General features: G+C 37.3%; 1 protein-coding gene across 1 annotated transcript in view; it reads right to left on the reverse strand.

Moving 5' to 3' along the window:
- Positions 1 to 451: 451 nt before the first annotated feature.
- The window catches only part of MOB1B (MOB kinase activator 1B), a 36,485-nt gene continuing 12,553 nt past the window's right edge, over positions 452 to 24,383 (reverse strand). The window contains exons 2-6 of the mRNA XM_060779398.2: positions 14,265 to 14,431; positions 7,841 to 7,934; positions 7,260 to 7,393; positions 6,772 to 6,935; positions 452 to 5,159 (exon numbers count right to left, since the gene is read on the reverse strand). Coding sequence (XP_060635381.1) covers positions 5,082 to 5,159; positions 6,772 to 6,935; positions 7,260 to 7,393; positions 7,841 to 7,934; positions 14,265 to 14,431 — 637 coding nt within the window. The 3' untranslated portion in view covers positions 452 to 5,081. The remainder of the gene's footprint in view (positions 5,160 to 6,771; positions 6,936 to 7,259; positions 7,394 to 7,840; positions 7,935 to 14,264; positions 14,432 to 24,383) is intronic.

Genomic DNA, 24,383 nt, shown 5'->3' on the forward strand with positions numbered 1-24,383 from the left:
GGGAGATGGTGGTGAGATATAAAGAAAGCTATTATCATCATCATCATCATTATTATTACTTTAATATAGGCCACTGCTGATTGCTTTTTTCCTTTCTTTTTGGACTACAATGTCATGACTATGTTAGCAGGGGAATTCTGGATGTTGCAGTCCAAAAGATAACATTTGCAAGCTACAGTTTGGAGGCTGGTCTTGCCTTCCTCCTCTTCTTGTGGAACATCAGTTTTTTGCCAACCTTTCAATGCCATGAGTTTAGGAAATGGAACATGAATAGTTTCATTTTATTGCTATCAGATTTGCTCGCAATACAGAGGGTTCACAAATTCTGGTGAGGTAATTACACAAAGGAATGATATCATGTGGGATGCTCAGATGTGTACAATGTATAGAGACAGAGGATGAATGTCCATCTACAAAGAACCGGCAAGGATGAGAAGGGGAAGAAAGGCAATCAATGGTCAAACATAGCTATTTATTTTTCTCCTTATAAACAGCATTCAGTTTCTTACTGAAAAAGCCTAGAATTTATATACTTTTTTTTCAATTCCATCACTTACAACAATCTGTATACATTATTTACATCTTTCCAATACATGTGTTGCAGAATTTCAGACATTCAATTTTTTTCCTCTTAAATCAAAAAGCTGTTTTCATTTAAAAACAAGCAATGATCGATAATGACTACAAATTGAAGTAATATTGGCACAGTCCGCTTTACAGTACAGGTGTCTGTGTTGCATTTTGTATATTAAACCTTTTTGTGTCCAGCTGCTTTTAAGCACTTGAAAGATGCAGGTGGGATTGTGTTGCATCTTCAATACCTTTCTGTCTTGGATAAAGCAGCTCCAGGACTTCAGACTTGCAGTGGGTTGAATTCATGAATGAGAGCAACCCCAAGATGTTGCATAAGTCAAGTACTGGGATCCCTAATCAATTCAAATCAGCAGAATCGAACAGTAAGACTTCCTTGGTCTCTGCATAATGGGGGAAGCTTGCAATACTTAAGTACTCCCACCGCAGAACAAATATGGGAAGCTCATCAAGAAGGCCTTGCAAGAAGTTCTGCTATTCTTGCATATAAAGATACACCACCAAGTAGAGCCTGAAGTTGGAAAATCTTGATTACCCGATTCTGCTGAAAGTAATCCTTCAATTTTTATAATCTTCTTTTCATCATCCTACATCTTAAGCCAATTAGATGGATTTGTCTATGGTCTATATGTACCAAGGCTATCACTGAGTTATTATTTTCAAGTCTTCCCCCCTCCACTGCAAGTCAAAGGTAACGATTAATATGGCAATATTTAGCAACACGCTATCTGCAAATCGATGCATCGAAGTGGAAACAAAACGGCCCTTTTAAAGATCTGTGTCCCCAAATGACCTAGTTATAACACGTACAAAAATAATGAATACAGTTTAGTGGCTATAAAAATCAATTTCCCCTAAAAATACAGTAATCTATGAAAAACTATTGAAAGGACAGTGCTCTTGGAGGGGAGAAAAAGCAAACAAAAGCATTTTAAAATTTGAAATGGCAGTTTTAGGAAGGAATTATATTTCAAACAAGGAAATGGTGTGTACAAGATGCCAAGTAATCTTTTACATAAATGTAAATATTTCACGCTAAAGTGGCTAGTGGTTCAAGAAATGTGGTCTGGAAAGCCCAAATAATCTCTTATCTATGAAAAGAAATGCTAAGCAGTCCCACTCCCATCCTAATATTTTAAGTAATATGATAGTGGTGCAGTTGAAAAATTGGCAGGCTCACCTTCATGTTAAATTATAACAGAACTACAATATAGCACCCCAGGGAGAAATAATATATTTTGGCTAGTTTTGGATATTTGCCAAACCAAAAAGGCTATTTAAAAAAAAAAACTACAACTTTGTATGGTGATCCAAAGCATGGGTTCAAGGAAAAAAGAAGGATTTTAAGAGCAACAACAACCAAGAGGAGTCAATAGCAGCAAATTGGCCTTTTGCCTTTGAAGGGAGATTGAGAGGGGAGTTTCAGGTCAAAAATTTCAACAGGGTCTCTGTTTTTCTATCTTAAGATAACTACTAATATTCAGTGTTGCATAGTAAGCAGTAAAAGAAAAAAGTCGCATGTACTTGCAGAAGGGCCTTTTGTCCTTTTGGAAAGCTGTTTTTCTAAAGCCCTGCTACCAATAACAGCAGAATATGGGACATTTAATCCTTACACAGTTAGCATGGATCCCTGATGTTAATATGTAAAAGTATAACGTACAACATTTGTATAGCATTTTAAATTTTAGTCAGAACAACGTGAATTGCTGGAATTAAATCTATCACTGGCCTAAGAAAGAACAACACAACTGGTTGTGATGGACTTGCATCTACGTTTTCGATCATCACTTTTGCTCGGTCTCAATGAACTGAGGTAGATTACCTCTAGGAGTTATTAACAACATCAACAGGAGAAAGCAATACAGCAAGAACTGAAGCAAGAGCAAAATGGTTTCAGCCTCCTGAAGTTTTAAGGCTCTTCCTTCAGAAGAGAAGGAAAAAAAGGGTTCATAAGTGGCTAGATGTGACTAAGAAGTCAATCCCCCGTGTTCAGCATCCAATGTTTTATATCAAATAGATATCCAGCATTTAAAGAGAATATATCCCTTTAAAATTAAAATCCAGATCCAGATTGTGATTTTGTTTATAATGATACTACAGTGCTTGGTGTTTGAGATGCCTGGTCAGCTGAAAGATAAAGGAGACTTTCATATTTGCATTTTAATGCACCCTTACGCAATAAACAATCTTCTAAAGACGAACAAAGGTAAGCACTCAGTATCCTCAATGCAATACAAAAAAAAGGGAATTCTTAGTTTAAACACTGTCTTTGTATTTTAGATGTTTCTGTCTTCATATTTAATGCGATCAGCAAAGGCTAACCAACAGCACTCTCAGACAGTGAAATCTAGGTTTTTAGTTTTGATGAGGAAGTCAGCAATGAATGCAAATCAAAATTTGTATTATTCTTTTCCCAGTAAGTATTTGAAACTTGACATACTCTGTTCACAGCCTTATTCATATTCAACACAGCCTCTAAAAAAAAAACGTGATTTCAAGTTTTAAAATTATGCAGTGCAAGTATTATGCCCAAGGTAGTAAACTATTCAAAATTCTTATGAAGTACCAGATCCTATAATATTTCAGCAGGAAATGGAGCAAATCCCACCCTTGGCTAAAAACACTTCTTTTTAAGGAAATACTTGAATTACTATAAGGATGGGGGACATTTGTAAGGTGTCTGTACTTTCCACCTTTTTTAAAAAAAAGTAGCATTTCTTACAAAATCAAGTAGGTCCAAAAGCAGTACAAGGAAAAGCAGTAACAACTAACTGAATTTCCAAGATCAAAAGCATGAATTATGTTGGGCCAAATAAAATGTTCATGGCAATTCTGATTTTTCTAATGTTACAAGGAAATATAGCTCAGTCCCAAAAATATATTGTTGACGCTACAATCCTTAAAGTACACAAAGCATGCATGTAATCCCATGGACACTAAGCCACAGTATGAGAAGCAGTTGTGTACATATGAATTTTAAAAGGACATGCATGCTTTTTTTTTACAGAGCATATGCTTTTAATGTGTTGCCATCAAGAATGGGATTCCAATTCAGTTTAGCCCAAGGATGGAGACTACTTACAGATTATAGAAACCAATTTATGTCTTTCAAACAATCTGCAAGAGTTGAGGCATTATAACTGGTTTTATCCAAGCATCATGGCATTTTTGATTTCGGACTGCACAATCAGAAAAGTGTCAAGTTTCAGATGCAAAGGGGAAAAAGGCTTATCCATGCTGTATTATGAATATCCTCAGAGACTGGCCTCTTGACGATGGTCATCTAGGCAATGGCCCCTTTCCTCATTTGAAAAGACAGAGAAATGGGCAAAAAAGAGTAACCAAACTGCATCAAAATTACAGTGACTACAATGAAAAAAGAGATGTATACATCAGCCTCCAAAACGTTTTTTAAAATGGATGCATTTAGTTACTCTCTTTGCACAACTTATAATGTGAAGAGACTATTCAGAATCAATATGACGATGGAAATGAGAAACCTTCTATTCATTTTTTAAAAAAATAGCTAAGAAACTGATGCTACCCTATATTAAAAGGACTATCATTCATTTATTTGAGGTTTTTAGAGATTATTTGATAACACCACTCCTTTATTTTTAACCTGATCCCCTGCAAGACTGCTCATTCCTGGGAAGGAAAAGCTCACTAGCAGATTTAAATCAGAAGTTAGTATTTACTGACTAAATGCAAGCAACAAAGAAGAAAGCTGCCAATCTTATTCTATCCTTGGTCCACCAGAGGTCTAAGAACAAACAGATGGGTTTCTGAGCAGGACAATACAAAAATTAAAACGAGCCCCTCTCTCACTCCTCTTCCTATAGCCCACATTCATCTCTAAAGGCATTGCTTTGTATTAAAAGCTGGAGATCACTGATAGAAGTTTTATGGCTTATTTTAAAAGTTCTACACATATTTATTTGTATATAACAAGTGTTAGTAAGTGTCCTGGGTAGTAACATGTGTATCTTTTGTTTCCAGCAGTGTTCTTGGTATGTGCTTTGTACCTCAGAAGAGAGTCTGCCAAGGCACTTAGAGAAGGTTTAGTCTCTGTAAAGACCTTCTGAGAATGGGCTACAACTGGCAATGCAGAACCCATACAACCAGCAGTGTCACATTTCCCAACAAGCATGGTTTTTTTCTTCTTTTTAAACACACAACTTCTTTAAAAGGTACACAATGAAAAAGAACAGAAAGCCATTTACTGTGTGTGTGTCTCACTAAAAGACAAAGGATTCCTTCTAATAAAAGCACAGAGAATGAATCTAGGTTGCCCAAATAAAAACAGAACAAATTTCCTTTTTCTTTCTTTCTAAAAACAAACAAATTAAAAGACTGCAAACCTCCATACACTTAACTTAGAGGAGTTCGTCCCATGGATCTCAATTAACGTGTAGAGTATCACAGCCCAAATCCCTAAAACACCACATGCCTGTTTAAAGAAACAAGTGATTTGCACAATACATCTCTGCTTATCTGTCCTTTGAAGTGAGTTTTTCAATCAGTTCTTGAAGTGGAGCAAGTTCTCTTCTGTCTATAAGGTTAAATTCCTGCAGGAGATAGAAATAAAAACAAAATCTCAGTTGGCTATTTAATTCCGTACCCCAAACAATTCAGAGTGACATTAACAACAACAACAACAACTCCTCTATTTCTAGACCACCCTCTTTCTAAACTACTCAGGGCAGTTTAAAGGTGCAAAAAGGCAAGCATTCAATGCCTCAGGTGAGTACAAAGGTATCAAAATAATACACAATAAAGCAACAGTGATGACAGTGAATTTGCAACAGAGAATGAAGCATTGTGATGAAAAATAAAACAAAAACAATCCAATAAGACATAGTTAACTAAAACATAAGTAAACATTATAACAAATACCCTAAAAGGAATTTAAAATATAGTAGTGGATAGGGCTAGAGCAGGCATGGACAGACTTTGGCCTTCCAGGTGTTTTGGACTTCAACTCCCACAATTCCTAACAGTAGGCTGTTAGGAATTGTGGGAGTTGGGATCCAAAACACCTGGAGTGCTGAAGTTTGCCCATGACTGGGCTAGAGTCAACTTAAGCTGGATCACAACAAAGATGCCTAAACTTAAATTTTAATTAATACCCACACTTGATGGAGAAAAGGGGCACTAAACTTTAACCATGCAGAAAAGTTAACATAAAAAGGTTTTTCAAGTTGCTGCTTTTTTAAAGGTCAGAAGAAAATCTAAACAGAAAGATCCTTTTCAAGCAGGTGCAGACAGTCACAAATTCAGCCCTTGTGGGTAGAAAAAAGAACCCTCAATTTCCTAACTAGAACTCTGCAATGTTCCCAAGCTTGTGAAGCAGTGGCGCAGAACCTGTATTTAGGAATGCACAATTTTTTTAGTTATAGGTTAATGGCTCTATGCAAATGAACACCTATAGTAATAGAAATCTGTTACTGCAAGCTGCACAAAATGTGACGGGACTTTGTGTCAAGATAGGACTAAATGCCGTATTTCTTTAATTGTAAGACACATCGATTGTAAGATGCACCCCAATTTCAGTACCACCAGCACCAAAAATATATACGAGACACCTGTTATTCTCAGACAAATCCCATTTTTAGAGATGTTTATATATGAAAAAAGTGTGTCTTAGAAATTGAAGAAAAACCGTGTTCCAGGATCTGTACTCCACTCTGATAATCATATTTGCATATTCTTAAACAGGAAATTAAAATGCACCATGGTCATTGTTTTGGAATGAACTACATTCACATATTAACACAGAGCATCACACAAGACAGAAAACCGCTCATATGCCAAGTCTATTTTGGGTTTGGTTACAGAAAAGGAAGTCTGCTTTCAACATATGGTTGTGATAAGATGTTGAAATCAGGTTAAAGTTCCATTTGTCCCTTCTCTCCGGAATGCTTTTAAAACTGTATTTAAACATATACTTTATACATAGGACTTTTAAAAAAACCAAATGGTGCCATGACACAGAATAGGGTACAATCTGCAAGACATGGTAGCAACTTTAAGATCACAACAATGAAGAACTTCTAAAAGGTAGGAAAATATGAAGACATTTGCTTCACTGTTTCAAGTGCCAGAAAATGCAAGGAGAATGAGCAGATGGATTACAGTTCAGAGGGAGACAAAACCACAGCGACCTCTGCAATGATTTACCTGAACGAAAAAGATAAAGTGCTTGAAGGATGTGTTCAGATGTGCTTCTTCTTGAAGTTGAATGACTGGATCAAAATGCTGGTGGTAGATATGCGCATACACTCTGAAGAGACGCTTTAGGATGGTCTTCGCTACTGACATGAAGTTCTTTGGGAAAGGAACACCTAGAAACCAACCCAAAGAAGGCTTCATTTTAATATTCTAGTCTAATAGCTGCTTACTAAAGCCATCATACTCAATTCACATGGATGTGCCGGGAACATGTGGTCCAAAGATATAAAATTTACTTTGTGCAATAATTTAAAAGAAAACTCGTATAAAATGATACAGAGATGGCCTCTATATGTATGTATTTAAAATTTTCGGTCATCTTCAGGCTGAAGCTGTTGTTTCTGTACTTTTAGAAATAACATAGCTGATCACATTTTGTAACTTTATCCAAAACACCTTTATGGCTAACAATGTATTAAAACTGTTTTTAAAAATACCTATTTTAGATGGAAATAGTGTCTCATCATCCAGCTGGTCCTGAACCCAGGTCATAAGGTAATCAATGTACTTTGGTGCGGAGCACTTGATTGGCTTCTTTATGTTAGTCCCATCTGCCCAATGGTACTCATACCTAGAATGGAATGGAAATGAAATAAAATAGTCTGCAGTCTGCATACACTATACAAATACATACTTTAGGTATGCTCTAGGCCAGTGGTTCTCAACCTGGGGTCCCCAGATGTTTTTTGCCTACAACTCCCAGAAATCCCAGCCAGTTTACCAGCTGTTAGGATTTCTGGGAGTTGAAGGCCAAAAACATCTGGGGACCCCAAGTTGAGAACCACTGCTCTAGGCCTTAGAAATGCCATGGATGGCTTTACGTCTTGTTAAATCATCAATCATACCTCCTCCCCCGTCATAAACAATCACAGTTCCAAAAGCAGTTAGTTCATAAACATTTCAGGGAAGGGCACAATCTGTTTCATAACTAAATGGTGAAAATAAAACAAAAGAGTGGCATTTGTTTTCTGTCTCACTTTTTTCATTACTGCAGTTAGACAATCACAAGAGACCTTACTTTGGACCTGCAGACATCACTGGGCAGCTCTCCTCTGTGCAGAAATCTGTAATTGTCCCATAAAGCATATTGATCTGATTGAAGAAATCCACAGCTATTATAAAAGAAGAAGCGACACATTTAGCATATAGCCATCTAAAAGGAGCCAATGTGGTGCAGTGGTTTGGGCACTAAACTATGATTCTGAGGATCAAGGTTTGAACCTCTACTCCAGTGATCCTCAACCTTCCTAATGCCGCAACACCTTAATACAGTTCCTCATGTTGTGGTGACCCCCAAGCATAACATTATTTTCATTGCTACTTCATAACTGTCATTTTGCTCCTGTTATGAATCGCAATGTAAATATCTGATATGTAGGATGTATTTTTATTCACTGGACCAAATTTGGCACAAATACTTGATACACCCAAATCTGAATACTGGTGGGGTTGGGGGATTGATTTTGTCATTTGGGAGTTGTACTTCCTGGGATTTATAGTTAATCCACAATCAAAGAGCATTCTGAACTACACTAATGATGGAATTGAACCAAACTTGGCACACAGAACTTCCATGACCAACAGAAAATACTGGAAGGGTTTGGTAAGCAAACAAAACCATGAGTTTTGGAGTTGTAGTTCACCTACATCCAGAGAGCACTATGGACTCAAAAAATGATGGATCTCAACCAAATTTGACATGAATACTCAATATGCCCAAATGTGAACACTGGTAGAGTTTGGGGGAAATAGACCTTGATATTTGGGAGTTGTAGTTGCTGGGATTTATACACCTACAATCAAAAAGGATTCTGAACCCCACCAACGCTAGAATTGGGGCAAACTTCCCACACAGAACCCCAACGTCCAACAGAAAATACTGTGTTTTCCGATGGTCTTTGGTGACTCCTCTGACACCCCCTCGTGACTCCCCCAGGAGTGCCGACCCCCAGGTTCAGAAACGCCGCTCTACTCAATGGAAACCAAATGGTGATCTTTGAAAGGTTGCATTCTTCCATTTTGTGAAGAAGGCAAACCAAGCCTCCCCTCAACCAATCATGCTAAGAAAACCATAACATATCTTTGTCTTAGGGTTGCCATAAGCTAGAAATTACATGAAGGCACACAGTAACAACAACGATTAAGAATTACTGTAAAATCTTCCAGTTGAAAACAAAAGCAACTGCACACAACCTTTCAGTGCAGCAGGTCTATTGTGGTTGATGTCTTCATTTACAAAGGAAATGCTGGTCAAAAAATTACACCAGATCTTAAACACACAGCAAGACACATGCCTTTATATAATATTGATACTAATGGGAACAAGCTTTTCCTTCCCCCAAAACCAAAGTACATGGAAAAACCGTTCTTTCTTTGGTTTCATTTATATATGAGAGAAGGAAAAACAGTAACTATTCATGTGTGTAGGGCTGTTATTCTATTAATGTAAATTTACAGAAGACTGAACAGATCAGCAATAGTAATTTTTGAATTGACTGATCAAGAAATGTATTAAATATTCACAACTGTTCATGACCAAGAGGGAAAAAAACTTAACTTTGTTTTTCACTGATGGATGAATATGTTTGATGCCATCCTAGAATACACATTCCTTATTTAAGATGACTACTGCCACCAAAAAATTATAATACATGATATTATTTGTATTTATACTTTAATGTTTCTAAAAACATTTTATATGTTGATTTGCAAAGAAATGTATAATTGCTTAGGGAGCCAGTGATTATCACAAAGAGGGAGATCTGATACTGATACTATCCACACTGGGGGAGAGCAAATACTGAGGAAATAATATCTCAAAATACCTAAGATGATTATGTTCAATTGTCTGGAATCTTGATGTTGGCTATTTCAAGAGAAGTTGTATTTAAAAACTGGCCTTGAAAACATGGACAGCTGTTCCATTGAGTCTTGTTTTAGTTTGGCTGCAGACACAATAATAGCACTAATGGATCTGTGACTGTCTGTAATCTCACAGGGTGATATCTAGGAAAAATTATGGCAGCTTCAGTGTCACTGCCATTAAACTACTATTAAGGCCATGTCCTCCATCTAGCAAATACAGATGCACTCCAACTGCAGTCTGGGAACATTGAAATTAAAGTCCCCTGTGACCCGGACTATTTATTTATTCCTACCCTGCTACACTCTGACCAAACTGAAATAAATAAGGAACTGAACACTGTATAAACAACTCATTGGGGAATTCGTATCTTGATTGCTGGTATTCATCACTAACACATAAAAGAACCATGCTACTGTAAAGAAAGATTACCTTTCTCTGAGGAAATGTATTTTTAATAGGCTATACACAAATACACTTTCCACGTTTTCTCGCTTGTAAATGTGCTATGAGTGAATTGGAAAAGGAGGTAGGCTCAATGATCCATAGATAAGGAGATGCAGGGAATTAAAGATAGGCTGCTCCTATTTAGTTGGCAGTGTAATATATTAAGCTCACCTTTTTCCCAGTTGCCCCTTCACTAAAGAGAACAAGTGTTTTTATTATTACATTTATTATTTTACTCATTTTTATTATTACATTTACATTATTCTACCCCATTATTATTTTTATTACATTTATTATTTTACTCTAATTATTATTATTATTACTTTTATTATTTTACTCTATTATAACTGGAAGGATACGTAAGCACATTTACACTGAAGGTTAGAATAATGGTTTAATCAAGGTTGGGCAGTCTTATCTTAAATTACAGGTTTATGTAACTATTCAAAAACATTTAACCTACAGATGCCTCAATTAATGTAATTGTATTGCTATCTATTTTTATTCTGAAACAGTAGCTGCTGTATTTCCCACCCTCAACTTATACTCAAGTCAATACGTTTCCCAGTTTCTTGTAGTAAAATTAGGTGACTTGGCTTATATGCAGGTTGGCTTATAGCAGGGGGTCCTCAAACTAAGGCCCGGGGGCCAGATACGGCCCTCCAAGGTCATTTACCTGGCCCTCACTCAGAGTCAACCTAAGTCTGAAACGACTTGAAAACACACAACAACAACAACAACAACAACAACAACAGCCCTATATCAAAAGCAGGTCCACACTTCCCATTGAAATACTAATATGTTTGTATTTGTTAAAATTGTCCTTTATTTTAATTATTGTATTGTTTTTAAGTGTTTCTTGCACTACAAATAAGATATGTGCAGTGTGCATAGGAATTTATTCATTTTTTTCCAAATTATAATCCAGCCCTCCAACAGTTTGAGGGACTGTGACCTGGCCCTCTGTTTAAAAAGTTTAAAGACCTCTGGCTTATAGTATATACAGTACATTTGGAGAAAAAGCTTCCACATATAAAAAGTCTGCCTAAACAGGACAGATGGCTTGTCCTCCTGTTGGTTGCTGATATAGGGTTACTTCTATGAGTAACCAACATTGTCTCTCTTATCAATGAAGTACCATCTTTCATCATCTAAGGCCGTGGTGAGCAGTATATAGCTTATACATTGCATGTAGCCCAAGAGGCCCCTTCCTGAGTCACAAATCTTCACAACACGTTTCCACTACCGGGGGCTGTGACAAAACCATCTGAAAGTATTTGTACCTTGAAATAATAAATGAAGAGCCTGCATTTATTACATCCCTGGAAAACTACTGTAGATGGCAATGTATACTGATGCAAATTTGACTCTTCTCATTCAAGTATTACAGCCTCAAACCTGACAATCCCTTCTAAGCAAAGGGGTTAAAGGGGAGCTACTGCTTCAAGAATGCAAAAAGTTAATAATAAGTCAACATGCAAACCAAAGCAAGAACACAATGAAGGCAGCCAGAGAAAAAAGGAGTTAGTGAAACTGCAAACACTAAGAAACTGTGAAAGAGGTGTCCAGGCAGAGAAGCAGAGGCAAGTAAGAGCATGACAGATGAATGGGTTTTGTAAGCTAGAAGGCCCACATGTTTTGACACAAGGAGGGAATTCACATGATGGAAAACTGATCCAGGAACAGGAAGAATCAGGAACTACTTTGTTTTCTCTGTCTGCAAAAAGTCTATGCCTTTGCCACTGGGCATGTGTCATTATCAGACTGAGCCCATTTCATGTGGATTATAGTATTCCACAAACAAAAGGGTGATATCTCTTCCAGTCAAAGCCTGGATGGCTTTGGATGTCATCATCATTTAGTTTCAATCACCCATGTGTAAAAAAAGAGGGCTGTGAGGGGACTGAAAGTACTGAGGGCTTTTAATACCTTTGTGCACTGAAGTGTTGGAGAAGCATGGCTTTAATAAAATCGATTTGTCACCTAAAGATTTAGTTCGATGACCTCTCAGTATTCTCTGAAATTAAACGCAATGTATCAGATTCCGTAGGAGGGTATATTTAAGCGGCAGTTGACCCAGCTGGAACAAATGCAGATATTAGAACTCAAACAATTGTTTCAGCTAGCTGAAGGTGGTATAATGGAGGCAGTGCCACGCAAGATGAAAATATTTATCCTACCATTATAGCACTAGTAAAATGTATTTTGAAAGCAGGGAGACAGAATAAGTGACAGTGTACGCTACTCATTTTGTCACCGCTTTTCAAATGTAGCACCAATCTCCAGGCTGAGAGGGAGAACTAATAATGCCTGGCTAAGATATTTACTGTTGCTTATGTGAAGCCTACACATCACAACCCAAGGAGCAGGGAGGAAGGTGTAACATGTGTAATAGGAAATCTCTTTGAATCCCCTTTGGGGAAGATAAACCGGGGTATAAATAAATATAATAATAATAATAACAATAATAACAACAACAACAACAACAACAGGTTTTTCTGCTTCCCTGGAGACTAGGACACGAAACCATGCCTTCAAACTACAAGAAAGAAGATTCCATCTGAAAACAAGGAAGAACTTCCTGACTGTGAGAGCCGTTCAGCAGTGGAACTCTCTGCCCTGGAGTGTGGTGGAGGCTCCTTCTTTGGAAGCTTTTAAACAGAGGCTGGATGGCCACCTGTCAGGGGTGATTTGAATGCAATATTCCTGCTTCTTGGCAGGGGGTTGGACTGGATGGTCCATGAGGTCTCTTCCAACTCTTTGATTCTATGATTCTAGGTGATTGGCACACTGGGTGCAGTGCCTAAAGACCTTGGACTACACTTAAAAACAATCAGCGCTGATAAAAATTACCATCTGTTAGCTGCAAAAGGCCACCCTACTTGGATCTACATGCATTACTCGCCGATACATCACATAGTCCTAGACACTTGGGAAGTGTTCAACGTGTGATCAAATACAAAAGCCAGCAGAGAGATCTTGTTTGCTGTGTACTAATCTTGTTATGTATCAAATAATAATAATAACTATAAATCATAAAGCATTTCAGAGATTAATTTGGGAAAAGGCCAGAAAGAAAAAGCCACAAAATTTAACATATGTGAATGAAAAAGCTATTTATAGGTGACCATGGGAGAAGAAATGTAGATAACGGAATTCCTTCTCTATGCAAACATCCTCTTTGCTTAAGAGAGCTTCTTCCTATTAGTTTCCCTCTGACCCATCCCTTAACAGTGCTGTCTACCATTGTGTAGAATGATAATGGTATTAGTTCAGAGCTTTCAAGTGTTTAGGGACATTCCCCAGGCCTACAAAGGCATACTCACAACTCGCTGGATATAAAAGAGCCACAACTCCCTACTGATTCTCCCTTTCCATTAAATATTTTTTTAATTACATTTTTTTTTTATTTTGGTCAGTAGCATTATCTGAAAATTGCAAACTGAGATGAAGATTGTTTAATTTGGAAAACTGTAACTTTCTTGAGGCTACCTACTGTGTTCTTAATTTAAGGAAAGCTGCAAAACAAGGTATGATAGTAGGTTGCTGTGAGTTTTCCAGGCTGTATGGGCATGTTCCAGAAGCATCCTCTTCTGATGTTTCTATGGCAGGAATCCTCAGAGATTGTGAGAATATGTTCATGCTAAATGGTTTTGTCTTTAAGGGATAGATGAGAAATATCTGTCCTTCCAGATACTTTTAGACCTCATCATCTCTCACTATTGGCTATGCTGGTGGGCACAGAGTTCCTTAGTCCTGCCTTTTGCATTAGATTCTATTTTAGGTTTCTTTAGTCCATGTTTCCTTCCAGTTTCATAGCACAGTATGCAAATGTCCTGCATATTTACTTCTGATTTGTTTGTCACCTGTTCCAATAGTATGCCAATGCAAGACCACAGTTATGTAACAGCTATCCCTGACATAGTCTCTCATCCTTATAGGAAATAGTCCTAAAAGATACTAGAGGTAGGCTTGCACATATGTGTGTGTGCAAACTACATGAAATCTCTGTATATTAATCTTTAGGAGGAATCTGATCTGCTAAAGAGAATTTTTTATTTCTCCCTATCTAGTTAGCAGTCCATATTAGTTGCCAAAATATTCAGGAGACAAAAAAAGTCAGGTTACTTACTGTTCACTGCAACCCATTCATTGAGGTCTTCGCCCTCAGGCAACATAACCGCCATCCTTAGGTTGCCACTTCCAAGAGTGGCTTCTGCATGCTTCAGTAGCTCATACTGGTGGGAGCCTTCAGGAATATTCTTCTTTGGTTTAAACGTTTTAGAAGAACGGCTACCACTGCAGAGGGAGAAAAATGTTTTGGTTTAAATAAGCTTTTGTATTGGGAGAAAGGAAGAAATCATTTTATAACATGGTTCCTCTTTCTCTGGCTCACATTGTTATGCCTTTATTGCCTCTTTCCCCAGCTACTAATACAATTGATCAAAACAGAAGGGGGATACAACACTTAATTCATTGCTATATCAAGAGCAGAATGTGTCCTGTTATAATTCATACAGTAAAATAACCTCTCTCTAGGAGACAGTATATAATATCTTTGCTGAGTTAAACCCTTGTGCCGGCAGGACTGAAGACCAACAAGTTGCAGGTTTGAATCTGGGGAGAGCGTGGATGAGCTCTCTCTATCAGCTCCAGCTCCCCATTGCGAGGACATGAGAGAAGCCTCCCATAAGGATAATAAAACATCAAAATATCAGAGTATCCATTGGACAACGTCCTTGCAGATGGCCAATTCTCTCACATCAGAAGCAACTTGCAGGTTCTCAAGTTGCTCCTGAAAAGAAAAAAAAATGCTATATGTGGGAGATGTTGTGTTTCATAAATTCCCCTGAGTCTAGTGGAAAATTACCCTTGAAATGAAAATTTAGAGTCTTAACACAGAACGATACAGCTCTACTTCAAAATTCTGCATCTTCTTTTATTACTGGATGCACATTAATTCTTAAACAGAAGAAATTAAGATGATGGGAGATTTTTCTCCATGCTGCCATTCCATCTGGACTGCTTATCAAGTGGAAAGATCAATACCATGGGCCCTATCAAACATCTGTTTGAGATTCATTCTGTGTGAAACTCTGCCGCCTCCTCCTCTATGAATGAAGTTATAAGTGCATGTGGTCAATAGTCAGAGTCAAAAGCAGAGGCAATGTCCCTATACACGAAGAGTCATGAATGTATGCAAACTGAGAGGGAGGAACAAATGAGGCACTTCAGTATCAACGTAACAAACTCATAATTTCAAGGAACACATATCCGCCACATACACACATTTTTCCACATCAGGAATGAGAAACCTCTAGACTGCAAGGATTCCCCATTTAGCCTGCAAGCCTTCTCCCCATTGTTAACTCCAATGGGAGACTGGAATAAGATAGTACCTGGAGGCATTTATGTTTTAAAAACCTTGCAAAGAGGAGATATTTTGAAGGAGATATTTATAGCGTTGAGCTGAACTGAAAGCTGCTGACCTAGGCCTTACCTACAGGCAATCTGGACACTGAAAAGAGACCAATTTAGTTTGAATGATGTAATTTCATCATGCGACTTCAAACCAGACCATCACATGCCTTCAAGCTAGTGTTATACAAGCTTATACAAGCTGAACTTTTTGAATTTGGGCCTCCCTTCTAAATATTATCTTGTGATCCTCACCCAGTCCAATAACAATCATCCAGTCCATGGCAGATCATGCAAAACACTTCTGATCACTGTTCATATACAGTTTCCAAAAAAGATCTGATAGGAGTAATCCTGCACTGGCATAAGAAGAGGAACTGAGAAGGATTTCGTTGAGCTTCCTGTCCTCAAAACTCCATGTACTCTAAAAAAGTAATCTGAGCAAGCCTTTTTATACTTTGGGACAATGAATGTGTCCACAAATCCAATATGAACCAGTGGAGGATCTGAATGTGTTAGACGATTGTGATTCTGGATGAGCTGAAGGAAAATACTACCTGCTTCCTGAACATATAACCTCTTGAACTTGAAAACTCTCTATAGCCTTATGCTACCCCAAAGGAGATTGTGTATGGTGGTGGTTCTCAACCTGTGGGTCCCCACAGGTGTTTTGGCCTACAGCTCCCAGAAATCCCAGCCAGTCTACCAGTTGTTAGGATTTCTGGGAGTTGAAGGCCAAAACATCTGGGGACCCACAGGTAGAGAACCACAGCCTACTTCTTCCATTTTGGATGAATATCATTGTGGATTTCACAGCCAGAAAGACAGAATCAATCCTTTAGGAGGAAGAGGATGGCTAATGTTAAGCATAAAATCCTACCTAGATTGAAACCTGACAACTTTATGATTCTCAATGGGTTATTTAAGGAGAAATGCAATGAACCCTCTTGATATAAAATGACAACTGAATTAACACACACGCAACCATGTCTGGGAAAGACAGGAAGGAGAAAATCATGTCACAGTAGACTCACCTGAGGCATGGAATGTCTGGTTGCAAAGTCATTAGTCAAATTGCATGTTTCCCAAATGCAAATAGTATATTTGCATGTTGAGATTTACAAAATAGCTTTGTAAAAGCTTCATGTTTATGCCTTTCTTCATTAATATTTACAGAGTGCATTACATAAAGAAATAAAACTTAATACACAATGCAAATACAAATACAAGGAAGAAAAAGAAATAAAAATTGTTTATGTAGAGGAGAAATGAAAAATTGGGGACTAGAGGCTTCATGTGCCCCAAGGATTGTTCTTGCAGCTCTTAAGGGCTAAAAGTGCCATGTTTTCGGAGCTCCCATCTCATTTTGGTCCAAAAGAGATAATTTAGAAATGGAAGCCCCTGGGCTTTGAAATAGCCTGCCCCCGCCATCCAAAATGTGATGATAATGCCCCCAGAGGGTATTTCAGGACAGAAATTAAAGATCTCCTGGAAGGTCTAATGTGTCCTCTTTCCTCCAAACCAAACACTAGGAGCTCTTACACGTACACATTCATACATGCTTGTGCTCTATCATACTGGAGCAGAGGTGGGAATCTATATGGTAAGAAAGTGCACAGTTTTGCACTATCTGCCGGAACATCTCAAATCACCACCTTGTCATGCTTCAATATTTATAAGCTATTATAACAAGGTTGTGGAGAGTTACTGAGATAATGCACGCATGAAAAATAAATGGGGCAGATCAGGTATTAGTATATACAACTGGTCCAGTGTTTCCAGTTTCTTTTCCCTCTCTTTGCTATGGCTGAAGAAATTACTGAGATAATGTATGTATGAAAAATGGGGTGGATCCAGATTTTGGTGCATTAAATGAACCAATGTAGCCAACTTCCCTATCCTCTCTTCAGGATGAAAAAACCCTATTAAATGGGGTATTCTTGCATGAACAGAGGGAGGAAATATCCCAAAATTGGACAATAGCACAATTTAAAAGCAGAATATGACATGGTAGGCATTCATATTTGGGGCAGATATAAGGTATATACACAGCAAACTGAAATTAGAAGAACAGTGAAGACCAGACACTTAATCTCTATCTGCAAATTGCTCTAAATATTAACTTTGTGGATCACTATCAAAACATAGGGTGTTTCCCTCTTCAATTATAGGAACAAGTCCACATGACAAAGTGCTGAACTTCTTCTCAGACATCTTGCAATTCCCAACACACAATGCACTCATTCTTGGGCTGGACAACTATGTTTTCGCCCTCTGAGTATTCACACATCATTATAACATTGCAATGTATTATTCAAGAGTCACAGTGCTTTTGTCTCACAAAGTGACCTTGCCTTTCTTTGTAACAAAAATTGATAAACATCTAATTAAAACACCACTATCTTGATACACACATACAGCCCTGTACTTACTTCTTTACTTTTAAAACACCGAAAACACATTTAATATGACACTTTCCACCAAAATATACAAACGCTTTCCAACCTAGACTCCTATACATATTCTGTATTGTGGTCCTAGTCCAAGCATCACATAATCATTTAGCAACCCTGACAACAGAGCAAACTAAGTCAAAGAAATGAAGCACACCAGAGAAGTTGTAATCTCAAACGCACAACCCCAAAAATAATAAAATGACACTTCTTTGAAAACTACAGGCCCAAATACTCTGAGACACTTATTTTTCTAGTCTACAGTTAACAAGTCTATCAGAATCATGCATAATTTAGATGTAGCTGAATACATCTCACCTTTAAGATAAAAAAAGGTGACAAATGTTAAAAAGTCAGAGCTGGGTTTTTTTCTGCTCTGGTTTAAGGCATCCCTTAATCCCATTTATAATCAGAAAGAGAGAAGAGTATGCATACATGTCCAGTACAGGACAAGAATAGTTCAGAAAGCCCTCAACAGATACTTGAAAGCTAATCACCGGCAAAAAGGTGGGCAAAGTAGAGCACTGCAGCATTATGCTGCACATGTAATTACACGTAATCCTCTTTCAGTATTAATTCACAATGCACCTAATGCCCTATGTCCACAGGTATACCTCCCATCTAGGTGTAAATATTATTTGTGCAAGCTTATACAAGAATGCTCTGAAAGTCTGTGATTATTCTTTGCTATTCTAAAGTTACGTACATTTGAAAGTTTTCTACTCCTAAATGACACCTGATACAAGCATCCAATTGTTTAACATTCATTGCATGATTTCAAGGCTTCTTTGAAAACCTCACAAAACACTTTCACTTTCCTCCAAGCCTGTTGTTGTTGTTGTTGTTGTGTGTCTTCAAATCCTAGGCTGCCTTATCACAGGGTTTCTTGGCAAGATGAGTTCAAAAGAAATTTGTCATTGCCTTCCTCTGAGGCTGACAGTGATTTCTAAAATATCCAGATTCAAACCCTGCTCTCCAGAGTCAAAGTCCACTGGCTCAAACAACTACACCAAACCTCACTCAGTAATAAAAACCAACCCAGAAATACATGTTTGGCCAGGAGTACCTATAAACATCTGGTAACAATACATTTTAAGATGGAAGTTTTTTTTAAAGAGAATCAAAGTTGTAACATAATCATCCTCTTTATTGTCACCTGTTCAAAAATGAAAGTGCAGTTTCTTATGCACCTGGAACAACACCATCCATCTTTAAGAAGCTTTAACACAGTAAATGAAACCTGAGATTTGCAGAAGTACATACAATTACCCTATCTTTAAAAATTATTAGGGGAGTGCCAAAAAAGCCCAAAGATGAGCGAATGACCACAGAAAATGGAGGAAAGAATAAATGAAATAAGTGAGGAGTTGGCATTTTTGAGGCAAAACATTGAGGGAAACATAATTCTACTCCTTAGCTCTCAATTGCAATATTCTAAGCCAGTGCTTTCAAAACATTTTATGTTGGTGAAACACATTTTAGATACACATAATTTCACAACACAATAGTCAGTTTTATTGGCAAACTGGAAGTTAAACCAACCCCTTATAAGAGATATGGACAAAGCCATAAGTTGGAATATTCAAATTGCAACATCTGTTTGACACAGGAGCCTTCTCCAATTTTCTCTCTTCTACACAACATATCTTATCTCTCATTTATATTTATTTCAAAATATATTATTTGAAAGCTTTCATTTCCAAGGTGTTTGTCATTTCTTATTAAGTCCACGTGACACATCTAAACATTGCAGTCGACACACTCATGTGTCGCAACACAGAGTTTGGAAGGCTTTGTTCTAAACTATTGCTTTTGTAAGCAAGATGGCCAAAGAGTATATAGCTCTGAGGATGCTCTAAGCGCAGTTGTAAAGCTTAGGGACATAGCAAAGACAATAGTACAGTTGATGCTATAGCTTTGGTATAATTCCCGTAGCAGTTAGGAATACAGCTGGTGCTAGATTAACCTACAACATGCTAATCCTTATTTGACCAAAAAGTACTGCTCCAGAATGGCTTAGAGTGACACCAATATGCTTCATGAAAGGCATCTGCCATACAGCTGGAATTTTCCAAACCCATGTTAAATGCTGAAGGCAACGTCTTGCAGTGACAGGATATATCTAAGCAGTTTCTTGTTAGCTTGTGGGGCCACCAAAGTGCAACATGGTCCATCTAGAGAGTAGAATGGTATCTCCATACATATGGCTTCAACTTACAGTATTAAGCCCATATACAACGGTGTAACATTCCTTCTCTCGTATAGACCAATTGGACACTGTCACAGAAAGCTTCTTGATATCCTGATTCCTGTGTCAGAATTGCTCCAATGCCTCTATTGGAAGAATATGTAGCTTGTCAAAGATAAGTGCCTTCAACACTGGATTTGCCAAAAGGACCTGTTTCAGTGACATGAACACTTCTTGATATTCAGCTGTTCGCTTACACTAGCTTGCAAAAGAAGTGGTAGACCTTTGACAACATGATCACTCAATGAAGCATAACTCAATATTTCTTGGCCTTGAAGTCAGTCAAACATCTGTGATGTATTAGAAGGTGATTTTAAGGGATTTCAAGGGATTGTCCTAGAAGTCAACATTTGCAATGACTTCCAACTAGGCATCAGCAAAGTCTCTGCAACTTCTCCAGTTCACCAGCCTTTGGGAAAGAGTTGGTACATTGTATTGACCAAAAGGAAAGATAAGACCTTGAGCAAGCCCTAGTACATGTTTAGGTCCCAGGGCCCAAACTGTTGACTTTATATATTAATAAAATAATTTTGTTCTCACTATTTTTATTCAAGACGTTACTTCAACCATAGATTGTGTTTTTACAAATTCTATATAGTCAGTGACAAGCTTTAAGATTCTTGTACTTTTTGTTGTTGCTCTGTCATTTCCTGCTCATGGCAATCTGAAGGTGGCCGAGCATTTTCTTGGCAAGATTAGCTTACAAAGGACTTGCCAATGCCTTCCTCTGAGGCTGAGAGTGTCATTCACTCAAATTCACGTACTGGGTTTTCATGGCTGAGTTCTAGTCCAGCATTCAATCCACAAAACCACACTGGTTCTTTGGCTTTTAAATGGCCCTAAATGCCAGCTGGTTAGGAAATCAGCATTTCCTTGAGCAGGGCCATCTTGTTTCCTCAGAAACCAGACCAAAAATGTACAGTAAAATGTCAACTTCCCTTTCAACCTCATTAAAATGCTGCTGTGGCATCTGCAGAACCTAAGTTTTCTGTTGAAGATTATCCTCTTCTTCTCCAGACGGATGTTAACAGGAAATTCATCTGCCTGCTAACCCAAATTACATATTCAGAGCAATACTTCCTCTTTTTGGCTGCCTGCCCAAAGCAAAGGCTGTACAGAAAACTTTTTTTCCATATACACACAGAGTATAATCAGGACCCTTCAGGTATGTGTATATATTTAGTAACAGCTGCAGTCCACTTCCAATATATTCAGCTCCCAGATACCGGGTGAAACAATTAAATACAGGAGGCTTCCTGGGATTAGTTTAAAAACTAGTTGTATGTAAAAATCAAAAAATGTTATGGCTGTATTTTTTTTGTATTACTCTCTATTTTTTATCAGTTTCCTTTGTTGATGAAACAGGTTTGTTATATTAACTAACAGTTCTCACATAGCAATAAGCCAAATGTCATTGAAAAAAATATATCTTCTGAGGGTAGAAACGAATAGAAAAGATATAGCATTATATTCACAACTAATATTTTTAGTACTAGTGTTTTAATCCCTCTTCCCCCCCCCCCCTATATATATATACACACACATACACACACACAAACACATACTATTGTGTTCCATCTATTTTAACCACATTGTAATCTTTCTCAAGCCATGAAGAGAGGCCGGTAGCAAATACAAATAAAACAGCAACAACTATCATTGTTGTTTCTGAAAATCTGAAGATATTCTTTGTAGTGCAATGTAGAAAGTTGTGATTCACACAGTCACTATTAATTATTCCAAATACTGGTGAAGATGGCAGCTCTACGCTTTTCTGTCACTATCTCCCCGTTGATTTCTCAAGCGGCACATGCAGGGTAGTGATATAAAAATATATTTTTAATGAATTCTCCAATTGGCCGAAAAATAACCTCAGGGAGCAACGCTTAAGAGCCATTGTTTCTATGGTCTGCACATGGCCAAAAATTTCTATCTTAAGCATGCAAAGGAATATTTGATTAAAAACTTGATTAAAAGCTTTTTAAAAATATATATTGTTATATTTTTAAATTTTTATTTTAAGTAAAACTGGTCAGTTGTGGTGTAGCCCTCCAAAGCACATAAGACAGATGTGCAGAGTCATGTATTCCTGATTAAAAAAAGAGCTCTCCTACAATTTTGTTGTAGCTTCAAGCTACGGAGACCTAGAGCAGTGGTTCTCAACCTGTGGGTCTCCGGATGTTTTAGCCTTTAATGCCCAGAAATCCTAACAGCTGGTAAACTGGCTGGGATTTCTGGGAGTTGTAGGCCAAAACACTTGGGGACCCACAGGTTGAGACCCACTGACCTAAAGGAAACATTTCTGATTTACTAATTAGATTTCTTTCTTCTGTTGTCACTGTTTTTTCTCCTTTTTTCTCCTAATGAATTGGCAAAACAAAAGAACTCCTTACAGATGAAAATATCTTTACAATTCATGACTTTATAACTCTATTTGTAGCCCCTACAAATTCAATTTGTAATAATTATCTAAAACAAATTCAATTTGTAATAATTATCTAAAACAAATTCAATTTGTAATAATTATCTAAATAAATTATAATGTTAATCTGCCAAACACAGTAAATGTAAGCCAAATCAAATTGTACATACTGCATCTTATCTTCCTAAGGTAGCGAAGGGATCTATAAAGGTTTCCAATACTGCAATGTTTCCATTTTTCCATGATATTTTCCATGGTTTTAACTTTTAAAATAAATTTTACATCTCTATTCCCACCTGATTTGATTAGGGATGAGGTGGGAAAGGAAGAGAAGAGAAACCACTGATACTTGACTTCTAAGACTAATATAATTCCAAGACATGTAGTGGCAAAAAACCGATTTTGGTAGAGATCCCTTCCATTGGGATTTCTAGTTCCAAGAGTGTCATTTTCCCATAAGAGCAGCTCCTTCTAGGTTAAAGGAAAGGACTCCTTTGGCAAGCACAATCTGGTTTCTGTTAATGCAAAACTAAACACGACAATACTTTTTCACCATGTTCTTTTTTATCAGGGCACATCACAATTCAGGAATCACTATCGTACAATCAGACATGTGTGAAATGTGGACACTGTGACAAGAGCAGTTAAATCCAAAGAAAATAAAGATAATTATCAGATAGATTAAGATAGGCGAGAACGGCAGCACTAGAGGAAGACTTGTTATGTATTCAATTGAAACAACAAACAAGGCATCGTCTTAAGTCAAAAGAATTGCTCTGAATAATTACATTTCACAATGCATCAGCAAAGAGACTATAAACACTGCACAATCTTGAAAGAAGGAGTTCAAAAGCTATTTCAATACAAGGATGACACCCTACAGAAATGGGGAGGAAAGAGACAAAGGCAAAACAGTCAGGAAGGAAGAAGCTAATAACTACTAAAGGCAGGAATGGGGAAGTGATCAGTTATTCACATTCTGATGAATGAAATTAGTAAAAACAAAGAGGTTCCTCATTATTCTATAAAAATAGCAATACTTATTAAAGACCCAGAGGTAATCTAACCGAGTTCAACAACTCTTAATTTCCTAGTAATGCTGGGGATAAATTTCATTAGGATTTGCCTGTTAGCAGAATAATAATAATAATAATAATAATAATAATAAACCCTGAGGGGACTTGGGCAGATTACAGAACACATATATGGCAAACAGTCGGTGTTGTTATACAAGTAATAAGGGCAGAACTGAGTTATCACTTGTTGGTTAATGTATGTTTCATTTTGTTTATGTTATTACAATTCATTTCTGATATATTTGAACTGAGCCTTTGTTTTTAATTGATATTTTACTGTTACCTGCCTAATCTTTTGACAGCTAACATACACCTAATGACAAATAAATAAATACATCTAATAATGAATGAATTTTAAAAAATCAACCATTAGATGGGGTTAAAGCTAACTGTCACCTACTGAAGTGATGGCATCATAACAGAATTAAATGGAAACTCTGGTTAATGTTAATTATAGTGGAGAAAGGGCTAGAATGCATTCCCAAATCATTGTTGGCTGGAAAGGAGAAAGCACTGCTTTGGGGCCCTTTTAAGAAGGAGTCAGCATTTGCTCAGCACCTATATAGGATTCAGGAACTGTACATCACAACTGAAATTATTCAAAACTATACATGAATAGCAACAATATTAATTA

Source organism: Anolis sagrei, chromosome 5 (genome assembly GCF_037176765.1).
Source record: "Anolis sagrei isolate rAnoSag1 chromosome 5, rAnoSag1.mat, whole genome shotgun sequence".
In the NCBI taxonomy this organism is placed as follows: Eukaryota; Metazoa; Chordata; class Lepidosauria; order Squamata; family Dactyloidae; genus Anolis; species Anolis sagrei.